Source organism: Bombyx mori, chromosome 13 (genome assembly GCF_030269925.1).
Source record: "Bombyx mori chromosome 13, ASM3026992v2".
Taxonomy (NCBI): Eukaryota; Metazoa; Arthropoda; class Insecta; order Lepidoptera; family Bombycidae; genus Bombyx; species Bombyx mori.
In genome coordinates this window covers 6951829-6970889 of record NC_085119.1, presented here as the reverse complement: position 1 = coordinate 6970889, position 19061 = coordinate 6951829, and the positions used below count along the sequence as shown (strand labels likewise).

Sequence of the window (19061 nt, the reverse complement as noted above, 5' to 3'; positions counted from 1 at the left end):
GGCCCACCTCACATCATGTCGATACGCGAATAACGTCACCTACCTTGAGACATGATATCGAGCACTCAATTGTATTGTATAAAAGTCATCTCCCTCTACAAACCGGAACGCATGACTGTTTGAAGACATAATACAGGGCGTAACCTTCCCTAGCGCGCTTACAAAACTCTCCGCCAAAACCCAGCTTAAACAGTGCAAACCATTATCCTGCACTAATTCTCTTATCAATGGAATTCACCGAAATATAATACTATAAGGTCGATGTAGTTTCAAATAAACAGTATGTAGGGACTTGTATTTATTCGGTTGCACATGTATATGCTTAAGGTACAGCAGTGAAAAGTTTCTAACTACTCCGGAGGTAACGGTAAATCGTCTTCTAATTCTTCAACGTTTTTCTTTCTACCCGCACTAGTGCGCGATCGATTCGAAGGCTGTAAACCATCTCGAAAACTAAAACTTTCAGTATACCTGAAACAATATAATATAGCGTTTCATTTTATTAAAAAAAATACAGTATATATTTACAATAATGTAACTAGAAAATGTTAAATTGAGAATTTGAATTAACTAATGAATGAAACTTGATAAATATTCAAAGTCTTGACCCTGCGGCGCCTCAGACTACGACTTTATTTCGTTTGTCTGGTGCGCAATAATACCCAATTAGTTTGTCACGTCATACAATTTTTATACAATCACGATTTCGTAACGTGGCTTAAATCCAAAGGTATAAATTAAAGAATAATTATTACATTTCATACGAAGTAAATACCTAATGCAAATTATACGTTAAATAAGTTTGATAGTTACATTTCAAATAAAGTTATGCTCGTTATTAAAAATTAGATTTTGAAGGGTAAATTAACAACTTACTTATAACTTTGGACATCACTGCCTTTGCGTCCTTCACCAGAGGGTTGAGAAGCGGTAGGCGGAGGTTGAGTTGCCGCACTGTTAACTCGAGATATTGCTGTAGACGAAGTTCACGGGATATCAATTATAAATCAACTCACATTTATATTTAACTAGTGCTGTGCTGTCTCACTGTCATTGAGTTAACAATTTTAGGCGGTAGCGTGAAGACAACAGAGACTTCTTCTTTAGTACACGAACCAAATAAAATTCTAACTATTATATCGAATTCAAATTGGAACACGTCACCTCGCTACAAAATAATAAAAATGTACAATAAAATATGTATGTGTTCTATTTAATACAATATGTCAAAAGAATTCATTTTTAGATAAATAGAAAACATTTGAATAAGATATAATTTTATCAGACTCGATTAATAAGGTATTCAAATGTGTCATTTTTATTTAGTCATTATAAGATTAGATGTCCTCGACCACCCAGTAATACATAAACTTCTATGTAAATATGTTATTTTACGTTCAATTATGTACAAATAACCTTTCTACGTATATCTTATCTCGAAAGAGATTTAAATAAATACGCTTTGTCTTTAAATAATTAAACATTAAAATAAAAACTAATTCATTAAGTATGTAAGCTTTGTTTATTTATTAAAATAACAAACACATTAATTCACTTTGTAAAAATATGATACAAAATTGATGTCTGTGATTAGGATTTATTAGTCATGGAGTTTAGCATTTCAATACCTATTATTTATAATAAAGGAGAGAAAGGGTTTATTAATATTGTTTTGAATTCCGGGTCTCGAGGGCTGGCTACAATTTGTCTAATAATTTAGCATAGTGACCCTATCTATTATCGAATACAGGGGTCGTTAACCTGTTTGTCCTTAAGGGCGCAATACTAAATTTGAAAATCACCGAGGGCGCATGTTTTACAGATAATCAACAGGTATCAATAGGCATTAAAAAAACAGATTTTTTATAACTTTATTTTGTTGGTGTCATACATAATGATACATATAATTCAGTGTGCAACTTGGGTGTCCATATTTTCAGCTAATTTCTTATAATTGGGGATATATTTAGAGTTCCCGGTCCTTAAACAATTATCTAAATGTAAGTAATTAAGCTTTGTTCGGTATTGAAAGAAAATAATTATTTCGGATTACTTGATAGTTTTAAATGCACGGTCTACGCGTGGTCTATTCGAAATACGATCACACACTAACAAAAAATACGTGCGTGTTATTAGATACGCTCAAGGTTAGCAAACTGCTAATCTATGCACAATCCTAAACTCAACTGACTACTTGCTGTATATCGCCGTTTGAAAAGAGTAAATAAATCGCTCTGGCTGTCATACATTTACATTAGTCCAGCGAGGGCGCATTAAAAATCGATCGGGGGCGCCAGCGCCATGTCGCCCAGGGGGGCCGCGTTGCCTACCCCTGATCTAATACACTGAATATTTAAGCTATATAGTGACAAGTTGTATATCATATACATTTATCACTTCTTGATGTTTTCCTGTATTATAAGTTCAATTATGTTTCATTATGGAAGTTAAGTTATTTTTGATTGTTTTATATACACTTGCCCTCGTAGGTTTTCATAACCATAATAAGGACAGCATGATGGAAAATCAATTAAGAAAAAATTTAAAAACACCACACTGGTATACATTTAATAATGATTACGTATGTTTGTTGTAAAATATGGTTATTTAACGGCTGGGACCCCATAATTTTGTAAAAACATAAAAGAAATGAAATAATTTTCTAGAAGTTTATGTTTTATGTGTTCTTATTCAGTATACATGGGTGCGACAATATGTATGGTTTTACTAGTGAAATTTATAAAACGCGCAATGAACACGTACAAATCTTGATAATCAACACTCGCACCCACTCAACATCTTTAGTGATTCCAATGGATGTGTAAATGTTATGCCACTATTTTTAGGGTGAATTTTATTTTAAAAATTAGGGTAACAAGGATATCGAAACACGAATCCGTGAAAAAGCGAATTCTGAAAAACCTTGCAACAACACTATGATTATTGATTTCGAGTTATACCACACTACACCATCTAGAATTCGAAGACAGATCTTGATTTTGTCGGTGACATTTTGACCGACAACCTTTAAGTACTGTTTAAAAGTAATTAGAAGAGTTTATACTCTTAGCGATAAAACCGCCCGCCGCATTTCACTCTTCGTCTGTAAAGTTAACTTTATTTTGATTTTATATTGGTGTAGAATAAAGCTTACTCACCTCTTAAGTCGACTGGTGACAGACTCGCTCTGGACGATCCACTCCCCGCAGATATCACAGATGCTAAAAACATCGACTGGTATTAATGTGTCTTACTTACTACAAAATTATTGATGCATTTTTATTCGTGATCGGCGCCCTTATCTTAACGTTCACTATAAGGTTGAAATTCCAATGGCAATAGAATAAGGGTCATATGACAAACTAGAGTGCATGGTTCCTTAGATGATAGGTATGTATAAACAATTACTCTAGGTTAGCCGTCTACTACTAGTACTAGTAGTATAGTCAGTTAGCCGTGAGCTTGCTTACTAATCTATCCAATTTAAATTATTTAAAGTACATAAAAAATTTGAACATTTCAATATTTTACCTCCCGTCATTTTCAATTACAATTGAAACTTTATTTTATTTGAGTAAATAATACACAAATATGGTTATACAAATGAAACGATCTGTTGGTAAATAGGGAAAGAAATGTATAAATTGAGAAAGACAGGTCTTTTTGATTGGAGTTACAAGACTGGGTAGGAACATGAATGTTGTTCATACTGCTTGTGAGGGCCATTTTTTTAAAGTAAACGTTTGCCTGATGTAATGTTTGACGAACCTCTTTCCTGCTGCTTGAGCCTGGCCTGCGCACGCTGTAACTCTCGCGTCCACGTGCTCGTCTCAGATAAACCTTGATCTCCGCACAATTTCACTATTAATTTCAGACCTGAAAATATTTCAAGTATCTTCTCCATCAACTTAAAGAGAAGGGAATAATTTCTGCGGAAATATAGTTACTATATTATTCGACTCATCATAATCGGTTGCTCTTGGCAGAGCAGTCGTGGTCATGTGGAATTCTTGCTCATTAAAGCCTTGACAGATGTTTTCCATAGTTTGCGAACCGAGGCCTGACGCACACACTCGTTAAATGCGGTTTCAGTAAGGTCTTTCACCTGATTTATTTATTTATTCGACTATATTTCGCATAAATACACATTAAAATGACCTTTAGAGTGTTCGCTTATTTTCATTGTCAACTTTTGCCAACATCATTACTCTGAACTGATTTACATTTTTCTCTTTGTTATTTAAATCGACTTTTCAAGATAACAAGTTAACTCACATTGTACATTGTCGGGGAAACGGGTATTCATTTTCTTATACAGGCTGAGTGCTTCCTGGTACCGGCCCGTGGCTCGGAGGCAGCCGCCCATCAGTAAGCCCCATTGTGGCTGTTCGAGTTTTAATTATTATGACTAATTATAGGTGGGCCGGGTTCCTCTAGCGTCGTCTATTTACCCCTGTATCGTTCGTTACATTTTATATCGTCGTAGCCTAAAGGATAAGACGACCGGTGCATTCGGATGTAGCGATGCACCGGTGTTCGAAGCCCGCAGGCGGGTACCAATTTTTCTAACGAAATACGTACTTAACAAATACTCACGATTGACTTCCACGGTGAAGGAATAAGATTGTGTAGTAAAAATCAAACCCGCAAAATTATAATTTGCGTAATTACTGGTAGGACCGCTTGTGAGTCCGCACGGGTAGGTACCACCACCCTGCTTATTTCTGCCGTGAAGCAGTAATGCGTTTCGGTTTGAAGCGTGGGGCAGCCGTTGTAACTATACTGAGACCTTAGAACTTATATCTCAAGGTGAGTTGCGCATTTACGTTGTAGATGTCTATGTAACCACTTAACACCAGGTGGGCTGTGAGCTCGTCCACCCATCTAAGCAATAAATAAATAAAAAAGAAAGCAATTGCCCTTGTGTTGCTAAGTAGGTGCTGCAGTATTTATAAGTACCCCACTCCCCCGTTCTGGTTGACGCTTCCAATTTTACCCGTCATGTTGAAGTTTGAATAGCTTCGATAACACCAGCATTCTTTTCAACCCATAAAAGCGTACTAACTGCCAATTCCTGCCCAACTGACGTTACGTATACATAACTTCAAAATTCTCGCATAATACAGACGTCACGATAGCGTTCGACCACGAGCAAAAGTTATTGCTATAATATCAATTTTACTATCGCTTTTGTACTTACTTGACACTTACTTTAACATGATTTATTATTTGTTTATTACTGTTTGTTGTACTTGTACATTTTATTGACTGTATAATAATTACATTAGTCGGCTCTAGTCGCGCAGCTCGTCTGTAGTACTGCAAGGCGACATCTGGCGGTGACTCGCCCGCCAGCCACTCGAGGGCTGTTAAATCGCACGGCCATATTGCTTCTACCTGAATTAAAATGTAATAATATAAACCTAAAATGCCTTATCCTTACCTTTTACTATTCAATTCGAAGGAAAACAGAGCTGCATTGTCTTTGAACGGATTTGTTTACAGAAAATAAGTGTAAGCCAATTATACCTAGAAAATAGTCTTGTTTTATAAATTGTATGTATATTTTGTTTTTATTATGAAGTCAGCTAAAAATAGAACGTAAGCTGTAAAGCATAAGGTGGTTCATCAAAACATTGTATAATCAATGGACTTATTGCTTATTTTCTATGTAAGTTGTCAAGCATCAATTTTATTAATGTATTTTTTGGTTCGCACAAATAGTCAATCAGTCTAAATTATTGCCAGAATCGAGATTTTTTTTAAATTAAACTTACGTCTTGGTAATGGTGTTTGGCTGTTTGCGTATCGCCCATCTCGCTGTGGAGCTGGGCTAGGGCGGAGGTCACGCCTGCATCCCAATTTCCAATCAGACTGTACCTGTTGTCATGGTTTGCACTGTGATTGCCATTATTAATGTTGATCAGTTTTACAATGGGGTACATACATCTAATGTATACTATCTATATATAGTCTGTGCGTGTTTGTTACAGTTCAAAAACGAATCAAATGATATCCTTCTTCAAACAGATTTTCGTTGGAATTTTCATAAGTTCCAAATTCGGTTCTTTTTATTTTATTGCCCGAGCAGGCAGACGAGCATACGGCCCACGGATGGTCAGTGGTTACCGTAGCTCATGGACGTCAGCAATGGCAGGGGCAGAGCCAAGCCGCTGCCTACAGATACAATTATTGTGACATTCAAACTAGCGAAAATGTTGAGATTGGAAATTAAGTTTTGCTATTGCTATTGAAGTCGGCTGAGAGTTAGAACTCATTCGCACGAGAGTTTTTTTAGCGCGCGTTAAAAAAGCGTTCAAATACAACAGATGCATTTATTTGTATATTATGTTCATACGTCAGCGCTTTTAATACGCGACGCTTTTTTATCGCGCAGTTTTGCATTTTGAGCGCTATGCGTTGGGCGTTACAGATTACGTTACATCAAGAACGTTATAAAAGCGCCAACGCCGAATTTTAACGCAACGTTTTTCAAACGCCCGTACGAATGAGGGCTAAGTATGGAAGTACCAGTGTTCGGCGGCGGCGTGATCGGCGGGGTGGCGGAGCGCGAGGCGCGCGAGTGCGGCGGCGGCGAGCGGGCGCAGCGTGTGCGACGGCGCGCCGCACGCACGCACCCGCGACCAGCGCGCCGCCGCTACCGACAAGCCCTCCTGACCCGCTGTTTTCTCCAGGCACAGAGCTACAAACATTCAAATTGACAATGACGCTATCTTCCGCGAGGTATCAGAATAATAGGTACACTCGTGGACAAATTGTAAGTAACAGTTATAAAAATACTGGTGGTAGGACCCCTTGTGAGTCCACACGGGGAGGTGCCACCACCTCACCTGTTTCTGCCGTGAAGTTGCGTTGCGTTTCGGTTTGAAGGGTGGGGCAGCCGTTGTAACTATACTGAGACCTTAAAACGTATAATAATATCTCAAGATGGATGGCGCATTTACGTTGTAGATGTCTATGGGCTCCATTAACCACTTAACATCAGGTGGGCTGTTAGCTCGTCTACCCATCTAAGCAATAAAAACAAAAAAAGCAAAATATTGTTCTGCCATGAAAAGTTTGAAAAACAACGTTCGAACTACTGAGTAACGTCATCTGCTCGGTGGAAGATATTACTTTCACAACCATAACTATTATTTTTATAACAGTCCGTTTGCTGTAAGAATACAAGGCAACGGGGAGAAATGGTATCCGCGCGAAATCCTTCATCTTGTCCTCGGTGTGCTTTGGGTGAATTGTGCCTCATCTGAGTTCTGAGTTCTGTTTTCTGCGAGATTCGGATGCAGATTGTTGAGCGAAAGGGTATTTTAGTCGTTTATCTCTGATATCTCTCTGCCGCCCTTATACATAGGCGGATGTTTGGCGTTCTGTTTCCTCCTGACCGAAAAAAGGGCTTAAGAATATTATATACCTAAATCATGTGCAGCGATAAGGTCGGCCGGGTCGAGGTGTGTGGCCGCCGTGAGGGTTTCGGCTGCTTCCCGCCACGCCAGCTCCGGCGCCGCGTCCTCCGACAGCGACGCTTGCAGCGACGACAGCGCGAGCGTCACGCGCGCCGCGCACGAGTACGGATCGTCACGAGACGCCGACTCTGATAGTGAACGAGCCTCGCTCCAATTGCCCAGCTTGAATATAAACAAAAAAAAAACAATAGCACATTGTTGTCTGTTCCGTTGGTTGCGTTAGTTTCTAACGCGACTCGAACAGAAAAACTACGATCGAATTATTCTAAAGCACTACATATTATTTATTATTACAGACCGAATCAAAAAGCTTCTAATTCGATGTCTCTGATTAGTAACACTACCTTTTAATGGGTCGAAAGAATTACAAAAACCACAGAATTGAAGACTTAAACCATGATCAGAAAAAAATCTATATTGGTGTCAAAAGACAGTGATTTATCAAATATTAATCGGCAGAGACTCTGTATGGTTGATCAACGTACAACGACTATTTCTTATAGCAAAGGTTTGTTTGGCTAAGGATATAACGAATTATTCCAACTTATCCCGACCGTATAATGTGCGTTGTGCTTGTGAAATGTCATTCCCGCTCCTGCGGACAGAATGGAAAGCAGTCGACGTCGCCCCAAACATGTCATTATTTCGGATCCTCCCGATCCACTAACGATGCTTTTAGGTCCCTCAAGCACCGGTCATCGTTCTCGTCGAACCCGTCGCTTGCGACGAAGGGCTCGACGAGTAAATTAACCCACAGACACAGCCCACTGAGTTTCTCGCCGGATCTTCTCAGTGGGTCGCGTTTCCGATCCGGTGGTAGATTCTGCGAAGTACGCCTCTTGCTAGGGTTCGTGTTAGCAACGTCGTCAGGTTTGAGCCCCGTGAGCTCACCTACTAGTTAAGGTTACGCTGATATAGCCTCTCAAGGCTCTCAGCTTAGGTATGAAAAAAAAAGTGAAATGTAAAACTTACGGCGTAGGCAACGAAGGCTGCATCAGCATTGGCCTCGGCTCGTAGCACTCGGTCCTCAGCGTGCGCCTTCGCAACGGCCTTTAGTCGCTGCAGTACGGCGAGCCCGGAGCGGGCGGTGCGGGAGGCGCGCAGGGACGAGAGCGCCGCGCCAAGCTCCAGCCGCCCCCCCGCCGCGCCGCCCGCGCCCCCCGCACCGCTGTACCCGCGCAACGCCTCCACACACCACGACATGCCAGTGCTACCCCATATGACATCGCTCTCTTTAACCAGTGCCGAAGCCAGGTTTGAGCCCCGTGAGCTCACCTACTCGTCCGTTAACGCTAAGCTATCAAGGCTATCAGCATAGGTAGAAAAAAAAACTGTGCCGAAAGGCAGTTGACACCAATAAACATCATGCACAATATCAACGCGACTTCTTAGAATAACGATTTCTACCTTTCACACCATAGCATATAATTACCTCGCGGCAAGACGATGGGTTCGTCCCGTATGGTCGTTGGGACCTACAATAGGCACCCAACGGGCTATGCTTCTAACATTTCTGATGTCGAAGAGCGACATTGACCAGTCATTGGCAGGTATGTGAACGAAAGCACAAAAAAACTACGATCGTAATAAATTTGCCTATTTCATTTTATTAGTCGTTAGCGAAAACTCATGCACATAAATTGCAACTAGTGAAATCCGCTCTCATGATGCATTGTGACTATCGCTAATTGCATGAAAAATAACTAACCCGGACAATAATTATGCTATATACTATAGCAAAAACCTTCCCTGGGGTATCAAAAGCAAGACATCTGTTTCATCATCGGATGAATGGTTTAGAAAACAGATATTGATTTTTATTTAAATGTATTGGCACTTGTTACACTTTCGAACGGGATCGAAATATTAACCGCCTTGGAATAATAGTAATCTACCATTTGTACCGAAAAACATGACTAAGACTATCATTACCGGCAAACGGAGATTTTGCGCGCAAGGACTCGGTTCACTCTATTCAATTATAACTAGTCAGGTCATAAGTGAGTCGACTATTATCAAAGCCGGCAATCTGACTTTTGGACAATGATTGGTAAATCAGAATAACGAATTATTGACTTTGTATTTCATTGGCAGTCACAAAACTCTTCGGAACGACAACTTAGATAAATAACAGATTAACTATTAACCTTTATTTAATGCAGGTTTTGAACCGTATTCTTTGAAGGAGACGATTATATTCAAATCAATCTGTATTGACATATCAATAAAAAATTTTTGTCCAAATGCACAGATTGCCACCTTTGATAATAGACGACTCAAGTATTGTCACACAGTAAAAACTTTTCTTTTAGAATGCTGGTCACAAAAAAGTTTATTGAATTCGAATTTCGAATTGTTCATGAAAATAAAAATGTATACCGTAAAATGGGGCGATTAGGGACAAATTCCAACTTTATGAGCAATTTTAAGGTAGTTGTTGATGTATATAATGCTATATCAGGATCAAAATGATTGAGTCTTGGGGGCATCTTTGTTGTCTAATTTAAAATTATGCAACTAGCATTCCAGTTTAAGCAAAAAATGCAAAAATAGGTGTAATCCCTATTTACCCGAAACTTGCGGTTAATTGGGACGAAATGAGAAATTTGCTAGGGTTGGCACTACTTTTATTTTTATATATAGTTTTAATTTATTTATTTATTTAGTTGCACCAACAAAGTGATCATCAATAAAAAAAATTGAAAAACTGACAAAAGTACATGGCAGACATCACCTCAATTATAGGTGCAATCGACAGTGCTGATATTTCAATCTGGGTTAAGAGATTAGGTGTGTCGGTTATTCCATGGATTAATCAGATGAATACCCCCACTCTGAACAAATATTAAATATTTTATTATGTATTACTTAGACATTTTTGTCCACCTTGAGATTTCATTGATCTTGTTACATGTCTCTGCAAAATCGACTTACTTATATTAAATTGCTTATCTATTTCAACTAAAGACTTATTCCCAATTTCGCTTCGAATAAACCAGATTTTTACCAACAAATTTAAAAAATATTGTTATAACTACATAGACAATCCTATAAACCTGTACCTATTTATACTTAGGTCGTTTCCATTTCACGTATTCTCATCCCAATTGACCCCTTTTTCGTTGTTATTTGTACCTAAGACGTCCCCAATATCCCCAAAAACAACAGATTTTTACATGTATTTTTATTTAATCAAATACATTAAAACCAATAACAACTGAGACTTACCTTTAATATATATGCTGGTTCAAACACTAAATAACGTTTATAAATCATAGTCGTCTTCTATTATTATCAAATAAATAAAAGAGAGCAAAGTTTCTAGCACTAAAATAATTACCACCACAGGAAGTTAATTTGAAACGCGATTTTTCATAAGTTAGCAGGTATTATCATGCATATTCAGAATTGTTTTGTGAACTTTCAACATTCTACTATTAAACTACAAAAAATGGAAGATTTTGCAACGAATATAAAACTTATATTGAGCGTCGAAAGATTTTCCCGGTTTTTTCCCGATTCGCCTCTCAATCCCTAATCGCCCCATTTTACCGGTACTTTTAGAATTTTACTCATTTTTAAATATGGAGTGGACGCTTAAAGAAGACCGTGTTGCAGTTATTGCGTTGCATCGTTGCGGTTACGCGCCAATTCAAATTTTTAACATACTGAAAAATTTGAATATAACCAAAAGATTCGTTTATCGTACCATCAAACGATACAATGAAGACTCTAGTGTAGATGACAGGTCAAGAAGTGGTCGCCCTCGGTCTGTTAGGATTCCAGCAGTGATAAAAGCTGTGAAGGCGCGAATTCAAAGAAATCCCAAACTTAAGCAGAAACTGTTGGCCCTTCAGATGGGGTTAAGCAGAACCACGGTGAAAAGGGTGTTAAATGAAGACTTAGGGCTTCGGGCATATCGAAGAAAAACAGGACATCGTTTGAATGCTCGTCTAATGGACCTGAGACTGAAGAGATGCCGCGCTTTGTTGAAGCGGTACGCGGGAAAAAAATATCGGGAAATTCTTTTTTCGGATGAAAAAATTTTTACTGTAGAAGAGAGCTACAACAAACAAAATGATAAGGTGTACGCACACAGTAGTGAAGAAGCGAGCAACCGTATTCCGCGTGTCCAACGAGGTCATTTTCCATCCTCGCTCATGGTATGGTTGGGAGTTTCTTATTGGGGCTTAACAGAGGTACATTTTTGTGAGAAAGGTGTAAAAACGAATGCAGTTGTGTATCAAAATACAGTCCTGACGAACCTTGTGGAACCTGTTTCTCATACCATGTTCAATAACAGGCACTGGGTATTCCAACAAGATTCGGCGCCAGCTCATAGAGGGAAGAGCACACAAGACTGGCTGGCAGCGCGTGAAATCGACTTCATCCGGCACGAAGACTGGCCCTCCACCAGTCCAGATTTGAATCCGTTAGATTACAAGATATGGCAACACTTGGAGGAAAAGGCGTGCTCAAAGCCTCATCCCAATTTGGAGTCACTCAAGACATCCTTGACTAAGGCAGCCGCCGATATTGACATGGACCTCGTTCGTGCTGCGATAGACGACTGGCCGCGCAGATTGAAGGCCTGTATTCAAAATCACGGAGGTCATTTTGAATAAACTTTAGTGTCATAAGAATCTATGTTTTGTTAAGTTCATTTTGGTATATGAATGGTTACATAATGAATAAACTTGTTTCAATTATTTTACATTAAACATGTGACAGAATTTATGACCTGACTAGGTATAATGGACAGTCACCCTGAATCATCGTCCGTCCCCGCTGTGGGTGTGAGGACCGCAGCGGCCAGTGCCAGACATCGTTCAGCTTCAGCGGCCGCGCGCCGAGACCAGCGAGACAGTTTATCTCCGCGTGACACGTCGCGGACAACGCACTCGTAAGTATCTTTCTCCTAGAATTTTAAACGATATTACAATAAACAACATCACACCTCCTTGGAGGTAGGTACTGGTGGTAGGAGCTCTTGTGAGTCCGCACGGGTAGGTACCACCGCCTTACCTATTTCTGGCGTGAAGCAGTAATGCGTTTCGGTTTGAAGGGTGGGGCAGCCGTTGTAAGCACATGGAGACCTTAGAACCTATGTCTCAAGGTGGGTGGCGCATTTACGCTGTAGATGTCTTTGGGCTCCAGTAACCACTTAACACCAGGTGGGCTGTGAGCTCGTCAACCCATCTAAGCAATAAATAAATAAAAAAAGTAAAGTATGTTATGAACTCCAACAAGTAGCTTGTAGGTTATAGATCTTAGCGACTAGCTTTTCTTCAATGCAAATCATTAGCCCCACATTCTTGTCGTAGTAAGACTCTATGACGTTAAGCACCCTTGGTATTTATATAGTTTCTATAGCTACTAATTACGGGTTGTTTGTTACTAGATGGTTAAATAAGATGAATCTTAAGCTTCTATTTTTGAAATGAAAAAAAAAACATTCCTTTGATACCAACAAAGATCAGGTGCGCAATGTTATTATGAAAGGTGCGCCGAGTATAATTGATTTTAAACGCTGGGTAAATACAGTGATAATTTTAGTAAATCTAAATTTATTTTATTTCGGAAAATATTCATGTAATTGATTTCGTTTTTAATAGAAACCGAAATGAAAACGATATGTCTGTAAGTTAGCTTACGTCATCAATAGGAATGTCCTGGTGGTAAGTCGGCGGTTCGACATCCAGCATTGCATGGAAAGCAGCTTTCCCTCCTTCTGCGTCACTGAGTGCCACAGAGCATAAAACCAGGTGTAGACCTAAACGCAGCGTAACAGATGCAAACTAACTTCAAAAAAGGAAGAGGTTTTTCAATTCGACGTTAAGATTTTTCAATTTCGCTTCATTTGCAAATGTTTCAGGGCGTTGCGAATGTTTCTTTTTTAAATTATAAATATTAAAATTAATGCTTACTAATAATTTTTTTTAAATAATAATACCTACTTAAATTAATGTTTACAAATAAAAAAATGATATAAAATAATACTTAAATTAAGGTTTTCGTGAAATGTCGCAATAGATTCGTAAAGCATGAGATAAATAGTTGAGTAGTTGACAAGTTTCATGATATTTTATGTGACGAATATCTATCGTAATAGCAATCCATGGATTTACCTTGCGAGTGCTGGATCTGTCGTGTTGCTGAAAGAGGAATTTGGAGAACGCCGGTGGACTTAGTATAGGTTTAAGGGGTCCCTATCAATGCGTATTACGCTCACCTCCGTTCTCCATATTTCCTTCCCTGCCTAGCTTTTGGTACGCAGCGGCTTAGCTCTGTCCCTGGCATTGCTGAAATCCATGGGCGACAGTAACCATTCACCATCACGTAGGCCGTGTCTCGCGCGTCATCGCTCGTTTACCCACAAGGCTAATAAAAAAATAATGAAAAATAATAGCCAATTTGATAAGAACCTACTTGTAGGCTTTAGTTGTTCATTCAAATATAGAATTTACGACAATTCTTGACAAGCCAAGGTAATTTGGTAGGTTTCGTTTTCGTGCTTTTCACCGCTATACCTCTAGCTCCCACTTCGACAAAAAATAAACTAACCACGTATACCTACGCTTTTGGTTAGTTCAGTCTTAAGATCATAGTATTGGTTTCTTTCTTTTGTTTTTTGTGTTCTTTAGGTATAGTTATTTCCCACGGTACCTACAGTAAACTTTACTAGAACTTTATGTTTGGATGTAGAAAATTGAAATATTTCCGGCCTGGAACACGAAACTACGACATCCTCGAAGATCAATACAGTCCAATCTGGTGCAGAGCCTAGGATTAAGTGAGGCTTGTAGAATTTTATAGTTGAGCCTTCTCTAAAGACATTTCTTTTTTGTTTATCAATCGTTATTGAGGTCTAGCTAGTGAGAGATTAACTGCTTCACGTATGATTCCCAGTAGGTATTTATCATGGCGGCATGAGTAACGACCCCTGTCCAAGAGCATCTTTAACCCACTAATGCATTAAATACCGTAATACTCTGTGCGAATGTTATACACAGAGTTAGTTGCTTTACACATACCCACGTAAATCATGAATGTTTTCTTGAACATCATTCCTAATCTCTCGTTAGTTAAATAATTAAAGCACTCTTATCATAGGACGGTCTCATAGATAGCCCTTTAAATACATTTTGAATTACACCCGATATCTTGGATGCTATCTGTAATGTTCGCAAGTATTTGTTTGTTCTATTTGAAAACATTTTTTTAACGTGCTACCAGTAGACTCGAGAAGCTATTCTGTAGACGAGCTTACGAGGCTCAGCCATAGAAACAGCTTAAACAGCTTACAGTAATTCTAGTAAGAACAGCGCTTCGCAGAGTCTACCACTGGATTGAAATCGCAACCTACTGAGAAAATCCGGCAAAAAATTCAGTCGGTTGGGTCTGCGGGAAACTAAATTAGCTATATGCATTAGTTATATCAGGAAAAAAAAAATAAGGCGACTAACATTAAAATAATCCCATACCTGTTTGAAAATCACCTTGTTCGTGCATTATGTGCTGAAAATTTGTTACAGCATCCCGAAATTTTCCCATACGAACCAAGAGGAGACCAATGTTATGCATTACTTTCATTCTGCAAAATGTATACATTTGAAATATTTATACGTGTAGACTTGGATTCATAACTATGTTTTTTATAGGTACCAGGTAGGGAAAGGTAGGTATAGGTACAAAGGAATATATACCACACATATTTGTATGACGAAAGGTTAGCTCGAATAACAACGATATCACTTTTTTAATATACCTACTTTAAATTCAAACATGTTTTGTAATTTTATGTGTATCACCGATCACGTTTATTCACGATTATGAAAACGGTATAAATGAGTCTGAATCGGCATTATAATGGTATGCTTAGTTACATGATGGAGTTCAGAAATCTTCGACGTCTGAATGTACGCATACTTGTCTCGTGTTAGTGTTTCTGGTACTCATACTTAAGACAGAAGAAACTTCTAGTGCTCTGAATGAGAATGTTTGCTGTACGTAAGTTCCCTAACCCGCCTTGAGACAAGAGGTCTAAAACGTCCATTATATTGTAAACCGGTTATCTTACCCTTCATACCAGAACGCACGTGTGCTTCAGAAAAATAGTGGCACCTACCCACAGAACTACATTTTACCATATCTAAATGACATTGCATAGTTATAGTAGATGTTTATATTGACCGATTTTATTCCTTCGCCATAAATGACACTATGGCGTAACGTATTCATTTTTTTTATAATTTATTGTTATATCATTATCATATATCACATATTACTTAAGTATACAGTATATTAATTATTTAAATGATTATACTGCGCGTACCTCAAATCCTTTTCGGCTGTCGGCGTTTGATCTAGTGCCATCCTATAAAGCTTCAAAGCTTTCGGATGTTCTCCCATTTTAAAATAAATATTTCCCATGTTCACCTGTACATACAAGAAATATAAGTTATTATGTCGTAAAGTTATTTTTCAATAAGAATAATGTGAAGCTCTATATTCTTATGGTACCTTGAGTCGGTTAGCATGCGGAAACAACTTGTTTCTAGTCAGCAACTGATACGTGTTCAGTGCTTCAGTGTACATCTCGTTCAGTGCGTACTGATCCGCCAAGTTACAAAGCACCTGCAATTTATCATAATAATATTGAATTTATTTTTATCTCTAAACAAGATATAATACCTAATTGTATGTTTAATTATCTATGCATACGAACATCGCTCACATCACATGATGGACTTGGAAATTAAATAGCACAAATGCTAGAATTTCAGGGAAGGTTTTTGAAGTAGTACCATCTGCGTATCACGGGTAGCAGCGAGTAGATTTAACCCTTTGACTGCCCTGTAGGTCACCGGTGCCCTACGTGGCGCACTGAACTAATGATGTCGATTTCTTTTACGAAGGCACTTGGATTGCCTAACTTTACCTTTTCTTCTCTATTAATGTACCTTTTAGTTTTTAAGGTCTCTTCGCAATATATTCATTCTCAGTATCTTCGGACTCGTCTTTCCCAGAGTCTACTAGATGTTCCACCGCCTTAGTAACATAAATCAACACGTCACGTGGGGCACCAGTGGCTTACATGGCAGTCAAAGAGTTAATAAATGGGTGTATTTCATACATAGTCTGTGACAGTGAAGGATTGTCACGGGCAATGTGACAAGGTTTAGGTTTAAAACTTTATTCAGCTTACAAAGCGGCTATGGCTGCTTTAAAATATTTTTTTATACTTTAGATTTTGTAGTATTGCTAATATAATTTACGTAATTGCTAATGGTAAAGTTTCTTGGTAGCCCACACGGATAAGTACGATAATCCTGCCTATTTTTCCGCAGTTGTCATACAAAAAGTTGGAAGTTAAGTCGTACATACAGCAAAAGTCAAATCCAAGTTGTGAGTGTCACCCAAGTTCGCTTGTTCTTGCATGCGAATAAGCTGTCGTTCCATCGTGGACGCCTCTTGAGCCTTTGCAAGTGCCTTTAAAATAACGTTTAATATTTTATTTTTTACATTAGATAAATTTACGTACTTCCATAGGTTATATAGTTACAACAGACGAGATTAAGTTTTTTTTACAAGAATTTAATTTTTACATCGCGTACGTCATTGATAAAAACGTTCGAGGGTCGTAGTATCGTTGAAAAAAAAAATAGTCAAGGGATTTAAGGTTCCGTAGAGTCGCATCGCTTTATAATCATTTTTCAATCACAGATCGCCTTCTATTATGTGTATAAACCAAATAATCATTATACAATTTGTTATCTTATTAAAAATTCAACAAAAGCTAACCTGGCCCAAGTCATGTTCTTTTCTAGTAGTACTATCATCATCAGGATCTGGTCGGGCGCTCAGTAAACAAGACTCCTCCACCAATGCCATGATTCGTGCTTCCATTTGCTTAACGCGATCTTCGACGCTGTAACACGCATCAATTTAATTTAAGAGCACCTACAAGTGTTTCTAAAATCCAGGCCAAAGTTTGGGAGCCAGTCAAACTAAATTTACTTGCTAAATATCAATGTCGACTACTACTGGTACTCTAGGAAGAATTTAAATATTTTGTACAACATTTTGGAACAATTCATTGATATTCTAAAAACAAGGTATAAATAATAACATATTTAAATAATAATAGATACTATATATAATAAATATATATAATAAAAATATCTACGTATGAAATTTAACTTTACTTTTTATTACATTTACGAATTGAGGAATCAGTGATTATAGTTGAATTTTCATCATTACTCGAATACTAATATTTCTAACTTTTTAATGTCGAATTTAATAAATAAATTAAATTTCAATTAGTAATCTGTTATTTCGTATTTAGAAATTTGATGTTGATTGAAAAATGATTAAATACACCTGTCTTCCAAATGTTGAGTGGGCATGGGTCGATCGCGTGACGCCGAGGTGTACCCAGCAGCGCGCAGTGCGGTCACGGGACGTGCTGATGTACCGGACCTCGAACCCACGTCTCGCATGCTTACCGTGCCAAGCCGCACCATCTACCAATTATAATTACGTTCCTCTAAGACGCGTTAGCAGTAGCGCAGTCTACCTGGAGATTAAGACTCTGATTCTGACTGAGTGAACAGAATTAGGCTGATGGCTACGATGGTAAGGAGTCGGATCGAACATGTACCACCATTTTAGTAAATATGTTAACATGATCGTCTCAATTACGCCATATATACCTACACTTGAGAATATTACAAAGTCCAGCAATGAAAATATATACTTTTTTTAATAGATTTACAAGATGCAAATATGTAATCACTACATAGTATAAAACAAAGTCGCTTTCTCTGTCCCTATGTATGCTTAAATCTTTAAAACTGCGCAACGGATTTGGATGCGGTTTTTTTAATAGATAAAGTACTTGAAGAGGAAGGTTTATATTATATATAATAACATCCATTAAATAGTGGATAAATCAATAATAAATTACAGTTTCCGAAGCGAAGCGAAGTCGGGTCGCTAGTATTTAATAAATAATATCAAGTGGTGGAGAATTGAATGAATACTGACCCCAGTGCCCGTACGGCTGGGTAACTTTCTCCCGATCCCAGCCGTTCTCAAAGTTTCCTGGAACGTTTCGTCTTCCCTCAGGTTCCGCGTGTCCAGGGCCGGAGCCACTTCATTAAACCCGGAATAAAGTTCGTCATCTTCATCAACAATGATGGCCGTACGAGGTTTTGCGTCGGTGCCCAGTCGGGACGCGCTGTAGTACCGAGAACTTAGCATCTCTTAAATCTCTTAAAAATAAATTTATCAAGTGAAATCTTATTGGAGTATCCCGACCTGTTTAATACGTATGTTGTGACGCCGTTACCATGTCAACCGGCTGATATAAACAAAAAAGACAATTGTTCAGTCTCTATGGATCAAACGGTTTTTTTTTCTTGTTAATAACATTACTGGTGGCCCGAAGGCCTTTCTAGTTTCAGTAAGGTATCTAATAAAACCAATAATTATTTACGTATACCTAAATATGTAACTTTAACAGGTCCTATTCGTTGTACGATTCCGCTTTGTACGGTAAAGCCCTAAACA

The 19061-nt window shown here is 38.3% G+C and overlaps 1 protein-coding gene across 1 annotated transcript; it reads right to left on the bottom strand.

The window, feature by feature from the left end:
* Nucleotides 1-285: 285 nt before the first annotated feature.
* Nucleotides 286-18836, bottom strand: LOC101736766 (intraflagellar transport protein 88 homolog). The gene is made up of 19 exons (XM_004927858.5): nucleotides 18537-18836; nucleotides 17871-18013; nucleotides 17289-17415; nucleotides 16872-16976; nucleotides 16008-16121; nucleotides 15820-15923; nucleotides 14969-15078; nucleotides 13139-13257; nucleotides 12251-12402; nucleotides 8457-8694; nucleotides 7433-7646; nucleotides 6532-6703; nucleotides 5778-5880; nucleotides 5284-5397; nucleotides 4276-4384; nucleotides 3769-3876; nucleotides 3159-3221; nucleotides 877-973; nucleotides 286-471 (listed from the first exon to the last, which is right to left on the bottom strand). The coding sequence occupies exons 1-19, from the start codon at nucleotides 18750-18752 to the stop codon at nucleotides 351-353; spliced, it is 2529 nt and encodes an 842-aa protein (XP_004927915.1). The 5' UTR covers nucleotides 18753-18836; the 3' UTR covers nucleotides 286-350.
* Nucleotides 18837-19061: the final 225 nt, after the last annotated feature.